General features: G+C 44.6%; 1 protein-coding gene across 7 annotated transcripts in view; it reads left to right on the forward strand.

Moving 5' to 3' along the window:
• The first annotated feature begins 323 nt into the window (after positions 1 to 323).
• Positions 324 to 18,026, forward strand: part of MPPED2 (metallophosphoesterase domain containing 2) — a 101,876-nt gene continuing 84,173 nt past the window's right edge. Inside the window, exons 1-2 of one of the 7 annotated variants that reach the window (XM_088057777.1) lie at positions 324 to 344; positions 5,857 to 6,099. In XM_088057777.1, the coding sequence (XP_087913903.1) occupies positions 5,972 to 6,099 (128 nt within the window). In that variant the 5' untranslated portion in view covers positions 324 to 344; positions 5,857 to 5,971. Of the gene's footprint in view, positions 345 to 884; positions 999 to 1,894; positions 1,956 to 2,075; positions 2,155 to 2,401; positions 2,485 to 2,951; positions 3,003 to 5,856; positions 6,100 to 18,026 lie in introns of those variants that run through there. The other 6 variants (XM_005530276.3, XM_088057778.1, XM_088057775.1 and 3 more) reach the window with 6 other exon arrangements.

An 18,026-nucleotide genomic window follows, 5' to 3' on the forward strand; every position in this document is an offset into this window, starting at 1 on the left:
TTTCTATCGTTCTTTCTCCTCATTGTCATATATTTTTGGAGGTCTCCCCTTTCCATTTGCTGTCTTGAAAGTAAAAGAACAAACACGTCTAATCTTTTCTTCCTTACTCTTGTGGACTCAATTGCTGTGGTTTTGGCGGGGGTGGGAGGTGTAAGAAAAAAGGGAAAAAAAAAATAATAATAAAAAAGGCAACAGCCACATTCCTGATTCTATTTTTCCATAGAGAAGCCCCAGTAACCCTGAGACAATGTTCGGCTTCCAAGGCGAGCCTTGGTGTTTCTGGTCGCTGAGGTGAGCTCACCTACAAAGGAGCAGGGCACCGCATTAACACCCAGCGGCGAAAGGTGCGGCGGAAGATGCGAAAACCCGTTTCGATAATTTTGGGTGTTTTAATTGTTGCTGTTGTCACTTATTTATTTTGTCACAGCTGCGGGCAGCGATGCGCGGTGCGGGGCCGTGTCTGGGCGGGCGAGCCGGGCGCTGACCCTTGGCGAGGAGGGGATCCCGGGGAGCGCCCGCCGTGACCCCGGCTCCAGCCGCCTCGGCGTGGGGAGGCTGCGCTCGGGAAATGCAGCAGCGATCGCTCCCTCCCTCCCTCCCTGCCCGGGGGGGTGAAGTGCGAGGCAGCGGGAGGAGCCGTGCGTGTGTGTGTGTGCGTGTGTGTGTGTGTGTGTGTGTGTGTGCGAGCAGCGCCGTGGCTGCCGTGTTTCCTGGTGCCTGCTCCCTGACCCCAGTGGCAGCCCCGATCACTGCACCGCGCCCGCCCTCGCCGCCGCCCCGCTCCCGCTCCCGCAGCCGGACCGGGAGCCGGAGCCGGAGCCGGAGCCGGAGCCGGAGCCGGAGCAGGAGCCGGAGCCAGGGCCGCCGCCGCCGGGCCCCGCCGCGGGGTCGGGCGCAGGCCCTGCCCCGGCCGCGCCCCCGCAGCCCCATGGAGCGGCCCCGCTGCCCGCGCTGAAGGCATCCCCGACCCGCCCGCAGCGGCAGCCGGCGGAGGGAAGGTGAGCGGCCCCGGGCCGGTGTCGGGAGCAGGGGGGCACGGCGGGGGCAGCGCCGCACAAAGCGGCGGGTAAGAGGTGCCGTGTCATGGGCGAGAGGGGAGGGGGGGGGCGGGCAGGAGCTCCGGCGGCGGCGGCGGCGCCGGGTCCAGCCCCCCGCAAACAATAATGAAGATAAACCCGGCCGCCCGCCGCCCCCGGCGTGACCGCCCGAGCCGGGTCGGGTCGGGTCGTGCCGTGTCGCTGCGGCCGCAGCGCCGCTTCCCCGCAGCCGAGGCGGCGATGTCGGCGGCGCTGGGCGGGGCTGGCCTGCCCCGCTCCCCAGGCCGTGCCCCCGCTGCCCTCCGCCGCTGCCCGGCCGGGCGCAGGGGCGGCGGGGGCCGGCGGTGCCGGGGCCGGCCCGGGGGCGGGTGCGGGGTGCGGGGTCGGGGCGGGGGGCGCGGCGGCGGGGCCGGGAGGGTAGGCCGGGGAGCTTTGTGCTGGCTGGGGCCAGCGGGCGGGCGCAGAGCCGAGCAGCCCGGCGGGCGCGGGGACGGGGCTGCCGGCGCCGAGGGACCCGGGGATGGGGGCGAGGCGCGGGGGGGGACACGCCGCAAAAGTAAGGAGGGAAAGGCGGGTTGGTTCGGCGTTCCCCGGCGGAGTTGCCCTTTCTCCGGCGGAGAAGCCGCTCTGAAACCGTGCTCCCGGAGGCCTCAGACACTTGGAACCTTCGGAGGGCTTGGGGGCGCGGTGCAGGGGTCGGCACCGCCGGAATAAAAGCAGCGGGCATCATCCCCCCCCCCGTCCCCCGGCCGGCCCCGCCGCGCTCGCCCGCGGCTGTGTGGAGTTGATCGCATCCCTCCCCCGAGCATCCTCTCCCCCCCACGGCCATTCCGGTCCGTGGCAACCGCGGGCACGGGGGCGACGTGAACTTTGTGCGGCGCGGCACGTACGGCGCAGACAGGGCAGCGATGCCCCCCGGTGCGGCGGGGCGGGGGCAGGGCAGGGCAGGGGGCGCGGGGCGGGGGCTGCGGCACACGCCGGGACGGGGCCGCGCCGGAGCCATTGGCCACCCGGAGCCATCAATCAGCGCAGGGCGAGCCCGGCGCCCCGCGGGGCCGCGGCCGGGGCGGCCCGGGAGCCGGCGGCGGGCGGAGGTGGGGAGCGGCCGGGAGCCCAGGTACCGGGGGTCGGCGGCGGGGTAAACGGGGCGGGGGAGTGTCGGGGTCCGGCTCCCCCCTCTCCCCGCCGGCTCCGCCGGGCTCGGTGGGTAGCTGGAGCCCGGAGTTGTCCGCAAACTGCAGCGCAGCATCTCGGGGACCGCGGGGCCGCTGGCGAATCCCCGCGGGGCCGGGAGCGCCCCGTGAGTCCGGGGGGCTCCGGGGGCCGAGGCGCGGCCGTGTGGGAGCGACAGCGCCGGGATAGGGCATGGATCCACCGGAGGTGTTGACACCGGGTTAACCCTTCTCAGCTCCTGCCTTTCAGCGATTGCTGCTACAGCCCGAGCCCGGTTAGAGGCAAATTTTTGAAATTCAGATGAGGAAGGCGTAAATATTTTATTTGGGGAAATGGGTTTTTCGCGTGCCCGTGTGAGCGGCTCTCCGTGCAGTGTAAGGATGCATTGGAAATTACTTACCTGTGCGGATTTCATGGCAGTTTTTGACAGGACGGCAGTGTACAGGTTTACAATTAGCTGCAGCTAAGTTTGGGTCAGCCCTGTTCGGAAAAAGTGCCGGCTTGTACCTGTAACACTGAGCTGATGTGTGCAATGGCACATCTCCTGTCTCGCTGCCGCTACAGATACACGCTGGAAAAGGATAACAGCCTCTATCTGGGAAAATGCAACATGCTGAAAAAATAGCATTTAGGTTTTTAATATAGGCACTCTTACTTAAAACTGCCTCGAAAGGCATGGAAAATATTACACTTTATTTTACTTGATGGGAAAATAATCCAACTTTTTTTTTTTAGTACTCATCTTCTGTGTGTAACCTTCAAGTAGTGCTCATAGTTGGAGAAAGAAGAATGGTAATGATTCAAAGAAGTCTTTTTTAATTTTTTTTTTTTTAATCTTGGGCCTAAGATGCATTTGTTTTAAAGTTTTGAGGTGTTCAGCTTCTTTCTTCTATTTTCTTCAGAGACATTCACAGTAAAGAAGGTAATAATTAGATACTTTTGATAGTTGAGGTGTAGTACTCTATGCAGTATTAAATGGAAATTAAGAGAATTGACACAGAAGCCAGCTTCAAATTATATATATATATTTTTTTTTTTACCCCAGTCTGGCATTTGTTGTTGAATTTCATTTTAAAAGGATACTTTGCTCAGCTTTGTCTCAATTTAAGTAGAGATTTATTTTTAAGATTTAAGATTAGAACAATGGGTAGCAATTGCATCTTATACACTTGCAGTCTCAGTGAGTCAACTTAAAAGTATTTAATGCAGCTATTTAAGTGTCCTCTTGTCATTTGTTTTATGCCAGTTAGTTGTAATTTCTTTCTGTAACATGGACTGTTACAAACATTGTAAAAAATGCCTATTATCTTTATGTATAATTCATTCTCATGAACAAATTAGATTTTTCTTCCATGAGTGAACTATAATATGAAATTTAATGTTCTGACCTTTCTTATGCTGGGTTGCTGAAAACAGGGTCATTTAGCTTTTCTGAAAGCCCAAGCATATTTTTGTTGTTGGTTTAATGCATTGTTTTATATTGTTGCTTTTAATTGCGGGGGAAAAAAAAATAACATTACACATGTAATTTTCACACAACTTCTTAATATATGCAGGCTCTAAAGTTCTTGCAGTATAAAAGAAAAACTCTTTTTTTTCTCTTTTTTTTTTTTTTTTCCCTGTGAGCTCTGATGGCCAGCATTCTCGTTAATGACAGTCATTTCTCTGGCAGGAAGATGTTTTCATTTGTATTTACTTTTCAGTACAGGGCAATTATGCTGCTCTGCCTTGTTGTGCACTTCTTGGTAGTTACTATCTCAAAAGAACTGCAGTGCCTGGAACAGGACTGCAGTTTGAAGCAGGTGTTGTGTTTTACTGTTATGCAAAATAACACTAAAATATAATTGTAAAGGAAATTCAGGAAACAGCTGCAAACTTGGCGGGGGCAACCACTACATTATGTGAGCAGTTGTTGCAGCATCTTAACATCGCATCTAGCACAGCAAAGATTTGTTTCAGCAACGCTCACCGTTGCTTATTTTTGCTGCTGAAGCCTTGTTCTCATGAGAGAGGTTCCACTAGGTCTGGCAGGAGAAGACCAGACTGTAACCACAGTTACAGTGCTGCACCATCTCTAGTGACAGCTTTTAAATTGGTGCTTTAGTTTTGGTTTCATCTTCTTTTTTATTTATTTATTTTTTTTAGTATACTTTTTTCCTTCCAATGCTAAAGAAGGATAGAATCCAGTTACTGGAAGGAAGGTTGCACAATGTCTTCAACCCAACTAACATATGGAAGCCTACATAGGCCTGAGGTGGTAAAATAGTAAAATAAATGGCCTATAGCAGGCCATCTGCCATTTGCAGAGCGTTTCCATCGTGCTTCATGCCAAACTGGAAATTAGTCTTTGTATTAAAAATATATTTTGAATACAAATCAAAGATTTCAGATGCCTGATGTTACACATGGCAAACACATTTCTATCTGGGAGCTAGAGAAGGCCAGGAACATTGCACTGGAAAAATATTGCATAGTTTGATGCTCAGGGTTCAAGTCATTCTCTTCTCTTTCCCATCTCTTTGTCTTCCCAGTAAGCACTGATTTAATTGTGTAAAGTGCACTGCAGGTAGGAGAAGTCCCCTCTTGCCTGTGGCAGCTAAAGGGAGGAATATCAGTGGCTTCTGAGTGCTGTGATTTTGTGTAAGTCCTTGCAGTTACCACAGCTGAGGATCTGCCTCTCTTTGAAAGAGTTGCTCATCTTGAAAGTATCCTTTGAGCAGCAGCTGATCAATTCTCACAGAGTCCCTCTGAAAGGAAGGCAGCTGAGGTATCCTCAGTTTATTGGCTGAAGAAATCGAACCTCAGGTTTTGTACAGGAAATTCATCTTTGGGAGGTTTCTGGCTATTGGGTTGTGCTAATATTGCAGTACACATCTAATGCAAAATACGTTTAAGAGCACTCTGAAGAAGCAAAAGACAGGGATGCATAGAAAGGGAAGAACCCTTTTCTTTCATCTCATGAAGAAATATTTATGTGTAAAATCGCATTTAAGTCAGATAAATCATTACTGTCTGGTAACAGTGAATCCAAACCAGTTTCAGTGCTAGCGAGCTGTAATATGGATATTTTATTAACATTGCTCACCTTTCTCTGGACACATAAATACTTTGATTCAAAGGTATTTGAGTGTACCTTTTGCTATGCAGTTTTAACATATTCTTTACATCAGTTGCTTGTAAGGCTCTCACTTCTAAAGCTACAGCAGCACCTTGAAAACAAGTGTGCATGTTTGTGGAAAGTCATTTGTCCTTCAGGAAGCTGGGTCGACTTGTGAGTTTTTGTGGTTGCAATAAACACAAGATGTTATTCAAAATAAAGGATATGAAACGGGGAGTATTCAACTGGAGCTTTCAACACAGATATTTTATTCCCCCTTCCCCCACTCCCTGAAGATAAAACCTTACTTTAAGCATTCATCCTTTGGATGTGTCTAATGATGATGAAGTTGGATGATGAGGTAATTAAAAGAAAAAAAAAAAAAAGAAAAGCGAATAGTAATGCGTAGAGAGGGGCGATGGGTACATCAAGAGTATAGAGAAAGATCTCAAATCTGAATGGAAATCAGGAAGAGCAGCCAGTGACAGGTCTGTGTGTGTTTACATCTCATGGCTTACAGCAGCGTGCGCTGCCTTTCTCTCCTGGCAGAGGTCACGGAGTTGATGCGGAGCTGCTGGGAATCGGGAGCTGCCCGGAGCACGATGCCCTACCCTGCCCCTGGCCTTGGGAAGCTGTGAGCTGCTCATGTCCATAAGGAGGAAGGATGGCTCATGGAATTCCGTCACAAGGCAAAGTTACCATAACTGTGGATGAGTACAGCTCCAACCCAACGCAGGCGTTCACGCACTACAACATCAACCAGAGCCGCTTCCAGCCTCCACACGTGCACATGTGAGTATTCCCCACCTGTGCCCGGGACCTTGACAGGGCCTCGGCAGCTGGGAAATGTGCTTATAAAAGGCGGAATGGTGAGGTTTCTCAGCCCGGTGTGTCTGAGGGCTGAGCCTGGAGGTGGCCGTGCCCCGGGCTCCGCGCCACCACCTCGGTGCAACTCTGTTCTCAAGCTTGTCACTTCACTCATCTCGCTTTAACTCGCCTGAGGGACCCGTTGCTTTAAGATTTAAGCTCCCTTCCCCCAGCGCTTACACTCGGCTGCGAAATAGGCCTAATTGGGACTAATTGTCCCCCCTGATCAGTGAATCCTTTGTCCTCCTGGTTGCGAGTGGAATGTGGAATGCGGCACACGTTCCACCCGCAACCTGCCGCACAAAGGAGTCGGGGGCTGCCCCGGAGCTCCTCCGAGGAGCTGCAGACACTCTGGGAAACAACAGCCCTGGCCCGAACCAACAAAGCCCTGGGAAGTGGAAAAGAAACCTGGAGGTTCCTTCCCTCACCTTGTTATTCCTGGGTGTTGTGGCACCCTGGGCACAATGGGCTGCTCGGCTTTGGAAGAGCTGAGTACCAGCTTCAACTCTGAATTTCCTTCCCATTGTTTAGTGGGGTTTGATCTTTATCAGTTATTTGTGTGAAGGTTCTTTTTCTTTTAGCATTAATGGACTGAAAAGCACGTGAAACTAAAACAAAGCCGACATCTCTTGACATCCTGCGAGGCATTGTTAGGCAGGATTTTGAACCATGTCACACTATTGAATTTGATAAGGATTTTGCATAATAAGGGGGGAAAGTTGTATGGTACTTCATTGCATTTTTGTTATGTAGAAGCCTGCCGGAAGAGTCACAATGTAGGAGTTCAGCACCTTCTAATAGGATTTCACGTGGTTACAATGTTCCTAAAGGCAACTTTAGGAAGGATGCTGAAGAGTGTTTGTTGTGCATTCACTTTTCAAGGTGAAAAACTTTCCATTAATTGCATTTGATTTATTACTACCAGGATGATGTAACTTTGATTTTAGAAACATTCACTTGATTCACTTTTCAGACTTTTAGTTGGCAAATTTCTGTTGGGTGTTTTGCACTCCAGCCTGTGCTTCTGACATTAAGTACAAATCTTATTTAGAGAATGAATTCAAAGCAAACAAAAGAAAATCAGAAAGCAGTTTTAAAGAACCCCTTCCTATTGACATTGACTTCAGTGGGAGCTGAATTTAGGACTAAGTGTGGTGTTCAGCACTGCATAACTTGTTCATGCTTTGTATAAAAAATCTCACAGACATGCAGGCACTCCTCTAAAGGATAGCGTATCTGTTAAATTATACTAACTTGATCTTGAAAGATACTTGTTTGGAAAAACTGTGTAGTTGAAATAAAAACTGAAACTTCAAAGTACGGTACAGTGACAGGATTTGAAATAATTTTTAACTTAAATACTGCAACTTTCTTAAAATCAGAAATTTGGGTTCAGCAGAGGGTGTGGCACATGGAAAGGAGATCAGAATTTTGAAAAATTGGAAATGAATTAGTCTCAGATTCACAGTGGAAGCAGAGACAGCAATGTTCAAGTGTAGGAGGTGAGTCCAGGCATAGGTCTGGATAGCAAATGACAGATTTTAGAAAACCTGTTAGAAATAAAAGTGGGACTCCTGCCAGGTGGGTAAGAGGGAGAGCAAGGAAATGAAGATTTGAGTGTGTTGAGGGTTTGTGTGATGTAAGAACAGTAGAATTGTTTCTGGGGAGGGGGGACTGGATTATGTGGTAGCTTCATATGGAGTCTTAATTTGACTTCCTAATGTATTGTAATGGGAGTTTTGTGTGCTTATCTGAAAGAGGTTGTCATCAAGTGAGAAATCTGAACAGAAAATTGGTAAAAGCAGTATTAACAAAAAAAAAAATCATGATCTTTTTACCCTCTTACATCTCTGTTAGTGCCACATTGATTTGATTTGGTTTTACAGTCTGCTTTTCTTTGTTGCTGTCTTTTAAAGTAATGCATGTGTGTGGTTTTTTGGTTTCTTTTTGTTTGTTTGGCTTTTTTTTTTTTTTTCCTCCCTAAGAGGGAGTTTGAAGAGGCTTTATTCTCTAGTGAAAAATTTATTTTAAAAATCGTGGGATGAAGAGAAATGAGTGAAGCAACATGGGAGTTTTGTGACGTGGATGTGAACAGCAGGGCAATCTATTGCTGCATGCCATAAATCAGTAGCTGGATGCAGCTTTAGGACAGTGCTCTTTGCTAAAGGAAATATTGTTTTTAGAAGTAATTTCTCTACAGATATGCATCTTCATGTGCAAAGGTGAGAGCTGGTTTCTTTACCTGCATTGAGTCATTTACAAGGTCCTGTATCCTTTGGGCCTAACTCTGATTTCACACAGAGTAACGAAGAGTCTGTGGAATATCACCAGCATAAATCTGGTCAGTAAGGCACTGCTGGCAATACTTTGCCTGTTCACATGTCCTGGGCTTTTCCTCACACTTTTATTTTGTGCCTTTCGTGTAGTTCAATCAGCTGGGATAGAGTTCTCTTACCTTTATATGTATTTTTATACCAGCACTCCTTATTCAATTTGTTTAAGCATATTGTCAGGTAAACAACAGTGTGTTTATTACAGCTGCCTTTGCTTGGGCTGGTAGCAACAGCAGTTTTGTCAGTATAACTTTGGAATCCGTTAGTCCAGCCATTTTATTTTATTTTATTTCATTTTTCTACTAATTAATGTTTAAACAGGTATTCTAAAGGCAATTTTTGCTGCACAGTTGTTTTGCATAAAGGGAAGTAATTTTAAATATTATTTTGTCATCTTCAAGTGATGCTCCCACCCACAGGTTTCATTAACTTTCTGACTGTTATAAAGTGTTTGTACTTGGATGCTTTGTCCAATTAATGTTTACTTTCAGTTAGTTTTAATTAACTGCATCATCTTAGTTCCCTGCTTTCAAGAGCAGCTGCAAAATAATAAATTAACAACTATAATATGCTTCCCTGTGCTTCATGTTGATTATTTTTCTTCTTAAAGCTTTCATACTTCAATTTTTTTTTGTCAAGAAATTGTGACTTAAGGAGGGAAGTGCCTCTTGCTCCTTAGGTGATTGTGTTAGAAGGTTGTTTTATTTTTGAGTTTATTTTTTAAACCAAACCAGCTTTAAAACCTGTTTAGACTTTAGAAATATTCTGTATGAGGCTGCTAGCAGCGGTACCAACAATACCAGTGAGCAGCAGTAGGATGCAGCCTGGGGACAAATTCAAATGAAAAACTACTTCCTTAGGTTTTAACCAGACAGAAAAATCCTCCTGCTCAGGGACAATGCCCCATTTACTTGCAGGGGAAAAAAAAAAAAAGAGAAAAGAGTGAAATAAACCTTGTGTAACTGTTATGGAAGATGCCCCGTTGGACAGGCCTGTCTGGTGAGGATGAGGAAGTTTTGTGAAGATAAAATAAATAAAATATAAATAAATAAGATAAAATAGCTGTAGCTGCTGAAGGCTGAGCCTTTTAGAGGAGTTCTTTAGGTTTTCTCTGGTCTCACCAGCATGGCTTGGTGGCTTCTTTTTAGGGTACTTTGAATGCATGTTAACACTTTGTTATGGTTTAAATTCATTAGTAGGGGAGTAAGAAAGCTGAAGGTTTCTGTGCCAGAGCAAAAGTCCTCTGAGTTTATTCATACCTGGAGATACATTTTTCAATCTGTAACTATATAATTTTACTGCATTTTCTGTACTAGAGCAATCCCCCTTGTGAATAATCTTATTTTAAAGCAAAGAGCATGAGCAGAGTTTTATATTGGTAGAAATATGTCTGGTTGAATAAAGTACGTAAATGTCTGTGTGTAAATGTATATATATAATAAAAATAATAAAATAAAACCACGTTTGATCACAGAAAAAAACCCCACCAAAACCTTTCAGCTGTGATGAAACCTTATATTGTTAGAACCCAGAGATCTTTTTAGACTACTAACCTTGACAGAGGGGATCTTGGTTTGTTTGTTTGGTTTTTTTTGGGGGGAAACCATCCTGCATTTAATGGGCTTTATAAAGTCCCATTTGAGATTTGTGGGAAATCATGCATTTGATTTTCAGTATTCTCGATTTTTGTTCCATGTAAGGTGTGTGATATTTAGCAGCAGGGGAAAAGAGTTGGCATTAGCAAAATATGAACTCATTTGACATTTACAGAAAAGTGGAGCTGGTACGCGTAATGTTATTGGTTGAGAGAATAAGAGATTCAGTCTTACACACAGCTGTACCTTGTGACTGGGCAGGCTCTTTCAGCTGGTACTGATGTGGCAGAATTGTTGCAATTTTGCTGGAAATTGTTGCTCTGGCCATTAATAATAATAAAAATTAAAATAATATTTTTTTATATATATATATATATACAAAAGCATGCTCAACTTATGACCATACAGGGTTCTTTCCACTACTTATTTTAACAGATAAACAAATAAATAAACAAATCATTGCTCTCTGAAACAATTAAGTGGCGTTTAAGCTCAGGTTGTGAAAACAGGAGCACTTTGAATGAGGGCACTTAAAACTCGAGTGTTACTCCCCAACACAGGGGTTTTGTCCTGGGGTCCTGGGCTCACAATCAGCTTACCTTGGTGCAGGTTTGGTTTCTTTTCCTTGCCTGGTTCCTCACTGATGTGCAGCAGTTCCCAGCCAGTGTGTGAAGGAAAACAAAACCTGTTTTTTCTTTTAGCCAGGAGCCTTTCAGCAGCTGCCCCAGGCTGCTGATCCCTCCAGGGATTCCCTGGAGGACACAGTGGAGGTGAGAGCCCTTGAACTGTCCCAAAATAAAGTCCCCCACTGCAGAAGAGGGCTGGGAACTGGTTGTGTTTTGTGCTCCTTCTGCCACAGGACAATGGAAGCCGTGTGGCAAAGATGCCAATTTTAATTGTCATTAAGAAAACTTTCTTGTTACTGGTGCCTGTGCATGTCTGTCTGTGTCTGTGTGAGTGAAGTTCTCTACCATCTTACTGATTTTACATTGTTCAAAGTAACTTGTGCAAAAAATGTAGGCAACATGTAAGTTCTAAACTTAAATTTTATGTGCAAAATGAAAATAACTTCTTAAAGGAGCTACGCTTATTTGGGATGCTGGAGTGTGGAGCACACTAAAAGTGTTCATACAGCGGTGATGTAAGGCTCAGGAATTACAGTTTTGTAATTAAAATTCAAATTTAGGCCCCTTGTATTGTATTTATACAGTGCAGCCATCATATGCTAAGCACTCTTGAAAAAACGATGAAATTTCTCACTTTGCTTTTTTTCATTGAAAAAAGGAATAATACCAATTTACCTTTAAAAAAAAAAATGGCCTGACATCCCTGGAAGGCTAATACTGTAAAAGTGCCAATATTGTTATTATTATTATTATAAATGTAGGTTTAAAATATTTTTTTTGTCACCACTGCCCTATTATTGCTGTCTTTCCACATTGCCCTGAGACAGAAGCCAGGTCTGGTTTCAATTGGTGATAAACCCTTTCCCTCTTGTGCTAGTGGGACCAGGCTGCCAGAGCAGTCTCTGTGCCTATCAAAACCAATCCATCAGTCCCTCAGTGTGAAGCATCAGCCTTCTGCAGCTCCCACGTGCTGTCTGGATGAGGAAAGCTGTGCCTGGAGGTTACTCCAGGGCTGCAAGGGGGGAAGATCCCTGCTAGAAGGAGAAGCTGAACCTGCTGCTCCCCAGCTGCTCCTTCCTGCCCCTGTGCCAGGAGCACTGGCAGAGCCTTTTGGAGACTGCTGGATGGGCTGTGACAGCGAAATAGTCCAGGTTAGAAACGTCCAGGTAGTGGGGTGGGGTTTTTGGTTTGGTTGGATGGGGCTTTTTTTGGTGTTTTTGGTTTCAGTTTTGGTTTTTTTTTTCCCTAAGGAGCTGCTTCCAGTGATCCCTGTGTCGGTGTAGCCTCAGCAGCAGAGGGTCACAGGGAGCTGGCACTGTGCTTATGGACCCACCAGTGGGCAGGGATAGAAGGAAGGGGATATTTGTTCACCTTTTGTGCAGAAGGAAGACTGATGAAGATTTTCATTGGTGTTTCATTGTGCTGGTTCATTTTCATTCAAAAATGCGCTGTTAAAACACCTCGTGGAGTCAGTCTGGCTGCTGTTGGTAAACCCTGAGAGGGAGAAAAGGAATGGATTTTGTGTTCATGTGTGTTGGTGTTCTTCTCTGCTGTGTTAATCATGCAGAGCAGCCTCCAGGTAACAAGCACTTTATCTTGTAAGGCCCCATCTCAGTAGCTGAGGACTACAAAAGGCAATTTTCATTCCCTGATCTGACTCTATATGCTGTAGTGTTAACTGTAGGGTTCATTTAGTGGTCAGTCAGACACAGCTGACTTGCACTTCCACCTTTATGTACAGCACACAAATGTGTTCTTTTGGGAGATGTGTGATGGGATCTGGCTTTCTGCAGCAGTGGCTCCTGCCACTGTCCCTTGTGCTGGGGAAGCTCTTTGCTGTGGGGTGGTTTGACAAAATAGATGGATATACATGTTGCAGTCAGGATGTTGTACTGTCACTGGAAGCTTGTTAATATCTTCTTTTAAAATATCAGGGCAGTAAGGATATTGCTGTGGAAGAAGCAGATTCTTGTTTTTATTTAGTGCTTGGAGAGTGAGATACAATCTGTCCTGTGAAACAACTTCTGGAGCTTAGATTTCCAAACAGAGGGTTAATAACTACATTTGCAGGCCCCACACTGGAGAATTTTTGGCTCATGGTTTTCTCCTAGTGGCAGGATGAGGCTGGTCTTCCCTGGCAGCAATGAGCCTGTTCCCTTTGCCTGTGACACAAGGATATTCCAAGGGAAGTGCTGCTGCTACCTATCACGCATCTTCCTCTTTTCTTCTTTCTTGCTAGATTTTTTTTTTTTTTTCGATAAATAAGCAAAAGGAAAACCCTCTAAACAACGTGAGTTTAGATGTCTATGTTATGTTAAATTATTATATGCAGCTTGCTTATGTTTGATGCAAGACTATTTCAGAAGTGATCAAGTGTTGGTCATGGACGTTGATTTTTTTTTGTGCTCACTGTCGGCACGGTAATTTTTTGAGTTTAAATTTCTGATCTTGAGCTCTCAGAGGTGGCTTAATTTTGGAGCCAGTTGCCTAACATTGTTATCTATGGGAAAAATCCAGAAATGGAGGGCTAGTGTGTCTCCCTCTCAAAGGAACACTGGAACAGTTTGAATTCTGTAATATGCCACGATGTAACCTGAGAAAATAAATGCTTTTAGGCACAGCAGAAGTACAGGACAGGGGCAGGGACTTTGAAATGTGCATTTCTGAACAGTGAGCTTGGAAAGTTCCTGCTGGGAAGGCACAGCCCAGCTTTACCTGAATTCCCTCAAGTGACAGGGAGGAGGGGGAGTGCCAGTGCTGGGTAGCAAGTCCCCCCAGTCTTGCATGGGATAATCATTCCCTTCGTAATTCACACCAGCTTTTCCCAAGTCCCCAGAGGCGATTTTCCAGCAAGTTGTGAGTTTTGGTCCTTGGAGCAATGACTTCTTGTTTCCAGTGGTTTGAATCATACTTGGCACTGGCAGCTGTGGTTTTTATGGACTCCCATCGAGGTTGTTCCTGCTTGCAGAAATGGTGGCTCTCAGGTCTTTCCTGCAATGTTCCTGCAGAACAGGCTGCCTGCATATGTGCATGCACCCATTTCATAGCAGGTATTTCAGAAGATACAGCTTGTTTGATGGGATGTGGGAATTCAAGTCTTACCCGTTTTCTTTCAGTTTTGATGTGGGCCATTAGGGTTGCAGTTTTTAGATGGTGTATTGTAGAGGGCAAGTTTTGTGTTGCTGTGTGGTTGTTTTTAATTAGGAGGAAGCTGTGACTGAATTGTGGATTTGTTTGGGCTGGATTATAAACTCCAGCCATTAATCTAGCACTGCCAGGTCCACCACAATATAAACCAATATATTAACAGCTAAAGATACTTTAAAAAAATCCAGCAAATTAAGATCATATAAAATAAAACAACGAACACGTGTGCATTTAAAACACTGAAGTCAAACCAATTCTGTCCTGTGGTAAATGAGACTAATCTTCATTTAATGGCTTTTATTTTGCTGCTTTTTTCAAACAAAAAGTTAGGGTTGGGTAATCTTGCACTCAGCAGCGTTCCTGGAGCAATACCAAGTGCTTGGAGCAGAAAACGTCAAGTCTGGATTCCAAACAATAAAGTTTAGGTACCTGGAGTTGCAGTAATTTTATTTATCTCCTGAAGAGTTGGCCATAAAGCTTGGTCATAACCTCGATAAAGCTGAGATTTCTCCCAGCACAGGAGCTGTCTGTATCCTGCAGGATCTGCTGCTGAGGTTTCCAGAGTGGGGCAGAGAGGATGGCTGGAGAGCAGGTCAGCTCATCATCCCCAAATGCAGTCATCCTCTTCATAACTGGTGAATTTTATTTCTGCTGCCAGCAGAGTTCACCTGTGTACTCTCCACTGAGAGAGAGATGCTTGCCCTTATTTTTTTAATGCCCTATTTTATAATGGGCATATTTTCTAAATTTAAATCATTATGTTGAGGGGAGCGACAAATAAAATCCCAGTTGTCTCCTGTTTTTACTGAAAGATTGTTTAAATTACTGTGCTGGTAGTGTCTTTCAAGGTTTGTTTTTGTCACAGGTTGTGGATTTCATATTCCCAGACCCTCTCCTCCCATGCTGGCTGACATTTGGGCTACAGAGATTCTGCTGGATGTTGAGAGGGGGAAAAAAACCAGCACCAGAGGCTTCCTTGCAGCAGAGTCTCCACTTACTGTACTGGGCATTAACTTATATCCAGCACATTAGACTTAAAAGCACAGAGCCATTAAGTGTAGCGCTCCCTTCCCAGGAGGGCAGCAGATGGAGAGAGGATGGGGGAGGGAAGGAGGAAGGAGTGTGATAGAGGAGCTCGATCTGATGTATTTGTAAGCCAGGAAAAACTTGCTATTTACCACATTTACAATTTCTCTGGGATAAGGAATTGAGTGTAGTGAGTGTGAGCATGAAGGTCAGCACATTACTCCTAAATGTTTGGCTATTGCATCAGTTTATGGGAAGGAAAAGGTGCTAGGCCAGTGTATCTCCTGTTCCTTTTATATAGGGAGCACAAAGAAAAAAGTCATTACTTTTTAATTACTCTAGGCTTCTTTGTTTCTTAAAGCACATTCACTTTTGGCCAGCAGTGAGCATGAACAATGGGTTATTTGCTTTCCTGTGGATGGTGAAGGAGTAGTTTTAGGGAAAATAATGTTCAGGATTAAAATTTCACGTCATCCAGCATATTTAATAAATAGGAGCCTTGTCCTATACTTGTGAAATGCAGTGATTAGTGACATCATTATTGCTTCCAGTGGGACAGGACCTGCCACTTAAAAATACCAGATTAAGTGGCTCCTTCAGTTTTAAGCAACCATTCTTTCAAGGACTTGTTTTCCCTCGTTGTTAGCAATGTACATATAAGATTATGATAATTGACAGATATTAAGGAAGAGGGAAATTTTGTCTTTGTGGTGTGTTTATTTTGTAAATTTAAAGTCATCCAGGCATTCACTTTTCCTCTTGGGGAAAAGCAGTGAATAAATTAAAATTAAATAAAGACACAATTATATATGAAAAAAATTGGTATATAACCCGGGTGTAATCTTTGAATTACTTGAAAAGTTTTTATATATAATTGTTTCATTTTGATTGTATCTCTCTTGACATTGGTTTAATTTTCCATCATCTTGGCTGTTAAATAGGGTTGTTTGCAAGGAGAATTCATTTTGTTCTGCTCTCAATACTATTCTGTGCCTTGAAAGTTTCCACTTATGTACCCTCTTTGGCTTTTTGAGGGAGAGTTATGATTCAGATTGTTAGGTGTTTTGGAGGTGATTTTGATTGTTTGTAATAAAGTTCTGAAGACAGAAATGCATAATGAGACTGCACAGATCAAATGCTGTAGCGGGAGCTTCGAGCACCCTCTGAGAATTAAAATGCTGATGGTAATGCTAGGGGTGGTATACGATTTTTTTTTTCCCCCACCCTTTTTTTATCTCTGCTGTGACCTTTGGTGGTGTTCTGCTCAGCTACTCTGCATGGCTGCTTTCTGAGAGTGCTGCTGCCTTAATGGAAGGATCACACACGCTGCTCCTCTCAGAACCTGACACATCATCTTGGCAGCAAAACACAGACCTTTAACGCGTGGAGTTTTCATTTGTTGTTGGTTACCCATGAGTTCTGTGCCTTTGAGAAGACAGGTTGGGTTAAAAATGTATGTGTGCAGAATGGAGACTTCATTTTCTTTGGCTTAGGATAGGGAAGGAAATCCCTGGTCTCAAGGAGTTAAAATGGTCTGTATTTAGGGGGGGTTTTGTTCTGCCTTCTGGCTCATTCATTTTAGATATCATTGTCACAGAGCATATTTTCCTGAAAAGAATCCTTGCAGCCAGTCTAAAGAAATATTAATTGAAGCTGAAAATTAATTTTGGATCACCTGGCTTCCTTGATAGTCTGTTCATACCATCATTTCACACAGTCACTGTTTTCAGTCAGTGTTCCTCGGAAGATGTCATTCTCAAGAACGAGAAAGACCTCTTGTGAATCATCTCATTCAGTGAAGAGTTAAAAGGTATGAACTGAAACCTGGATAGGCAGGAAGTTGGTCGAGTTTTTTTTATTAAGTAGTTCATATTAAATGGGGTCCTGCAGCAGATTTGGAATAAGACATGGAAATTTTCTGTACATCTGTCCATAAAGAGACCATTTTCTTCGGGTCCAGATACTTATACAATAAAATGCAGGAGGAATGTAGTGGAGATGACCAATACAGAATAAATGGAAGCTGAGAAATGTATAAATGATCTCAAATACCCAGAAACAGACAGAGATAAGATGTGTTGAGGTGTAGTTCTTAGCACACCTTGCACCTGCAGCCATATTTACTTTGTTACAATTTTGCTGCCTGCACATATGTGTTTAAAGACTTTCCTGCCCCTGGAAAGACAGATTCCCAGTGTTGGAATCTATCTTTCATGTTTCATTATTTTCCTAACAAAAAGGTTTTTTAGATTTTGAACTTCCAGACTAAATGCCTTGTGGTGGTTTGCACAGAATCATGGCCATGCCGACCAAGAGGTTGTTTATAGGAATTAAAGCAGAATTCTTTCTTGTATTTTGTTGATTTTTTGTGTTTTTTTTGGTTGGTTTTTTTTTTTAAAGGCACCAAACAGCTGTCGGTGGGGTAGAATTTCTATTTGTTTAGTGTGTTATTAGATAATGAGCTCTAAATGAAAAATCAAGCATCCTGCTATCTGTCCTCTGAGTCATCTAATCCTAAACAACATGCTGTGCATTCATACTGCATAGACAGGTATGTTCAAAGAATTCATGGATTTATTTTTTTCCCCCTGTTTTCTAAACATAAAAAGAATTTAAGAGTTAAAATGTTGATTCTTTAACGGTGTAACTGAAGTAATATTATATTTTGGCTACATGGGGAGGTGCTGGAGTGGCCAGCTTTCTGATTTTAGCACCTTCCCAAAAGCTGCAGAAGGAACATTTGAATGGAGCACGAAAAAGTTTCTTGAACTGCCTTAGTTTGCACTCAGTTTACTTGAATACTTTGACCTGAAGCAGTGATAATCAAAAATCCAGGTACATGGGTGGCTCTGTCTGGGAAAAGTATGGAAGAGAGAGTAAAACCTGGGCTGTCACAGGTGAGTGTAGTCTTAAAGCAGTGACTACACAGGGCACAGCAAAAACTTTTTCCTCTTTGCCTTACTTATGCTGCTGCCTGCGTTTTTGAAATCCACTGCACAGCCACACTTGTATTTTCTCTGGGGAGCCTTGGGACTGTAGTTTGGATGTGTCTTCTGCAATGTGTGATACGGCTGCCAATTGACCTGGCAGCTCAAATCAAGTTAGGAGGTCAACTGCACCAAGGG

The sequence above is a fragment of the Pseudopodoces humilis genome, chromosome 7 (assembly GCF_049639895.1).
Source record: "Pseudopodoces humilis isolate 2021_Gansu_Grassland_sample_001 chromosome 7, ASM4963989v1, whole genome shotgun sequence".
In the NCBI taxonomy this organism is placed as follows: Eukaryota; Metazoa; Chordata; class Aves; order Passeriformes; family Paridae; genus Pseudopodoces; species Pseudopodoces humilis.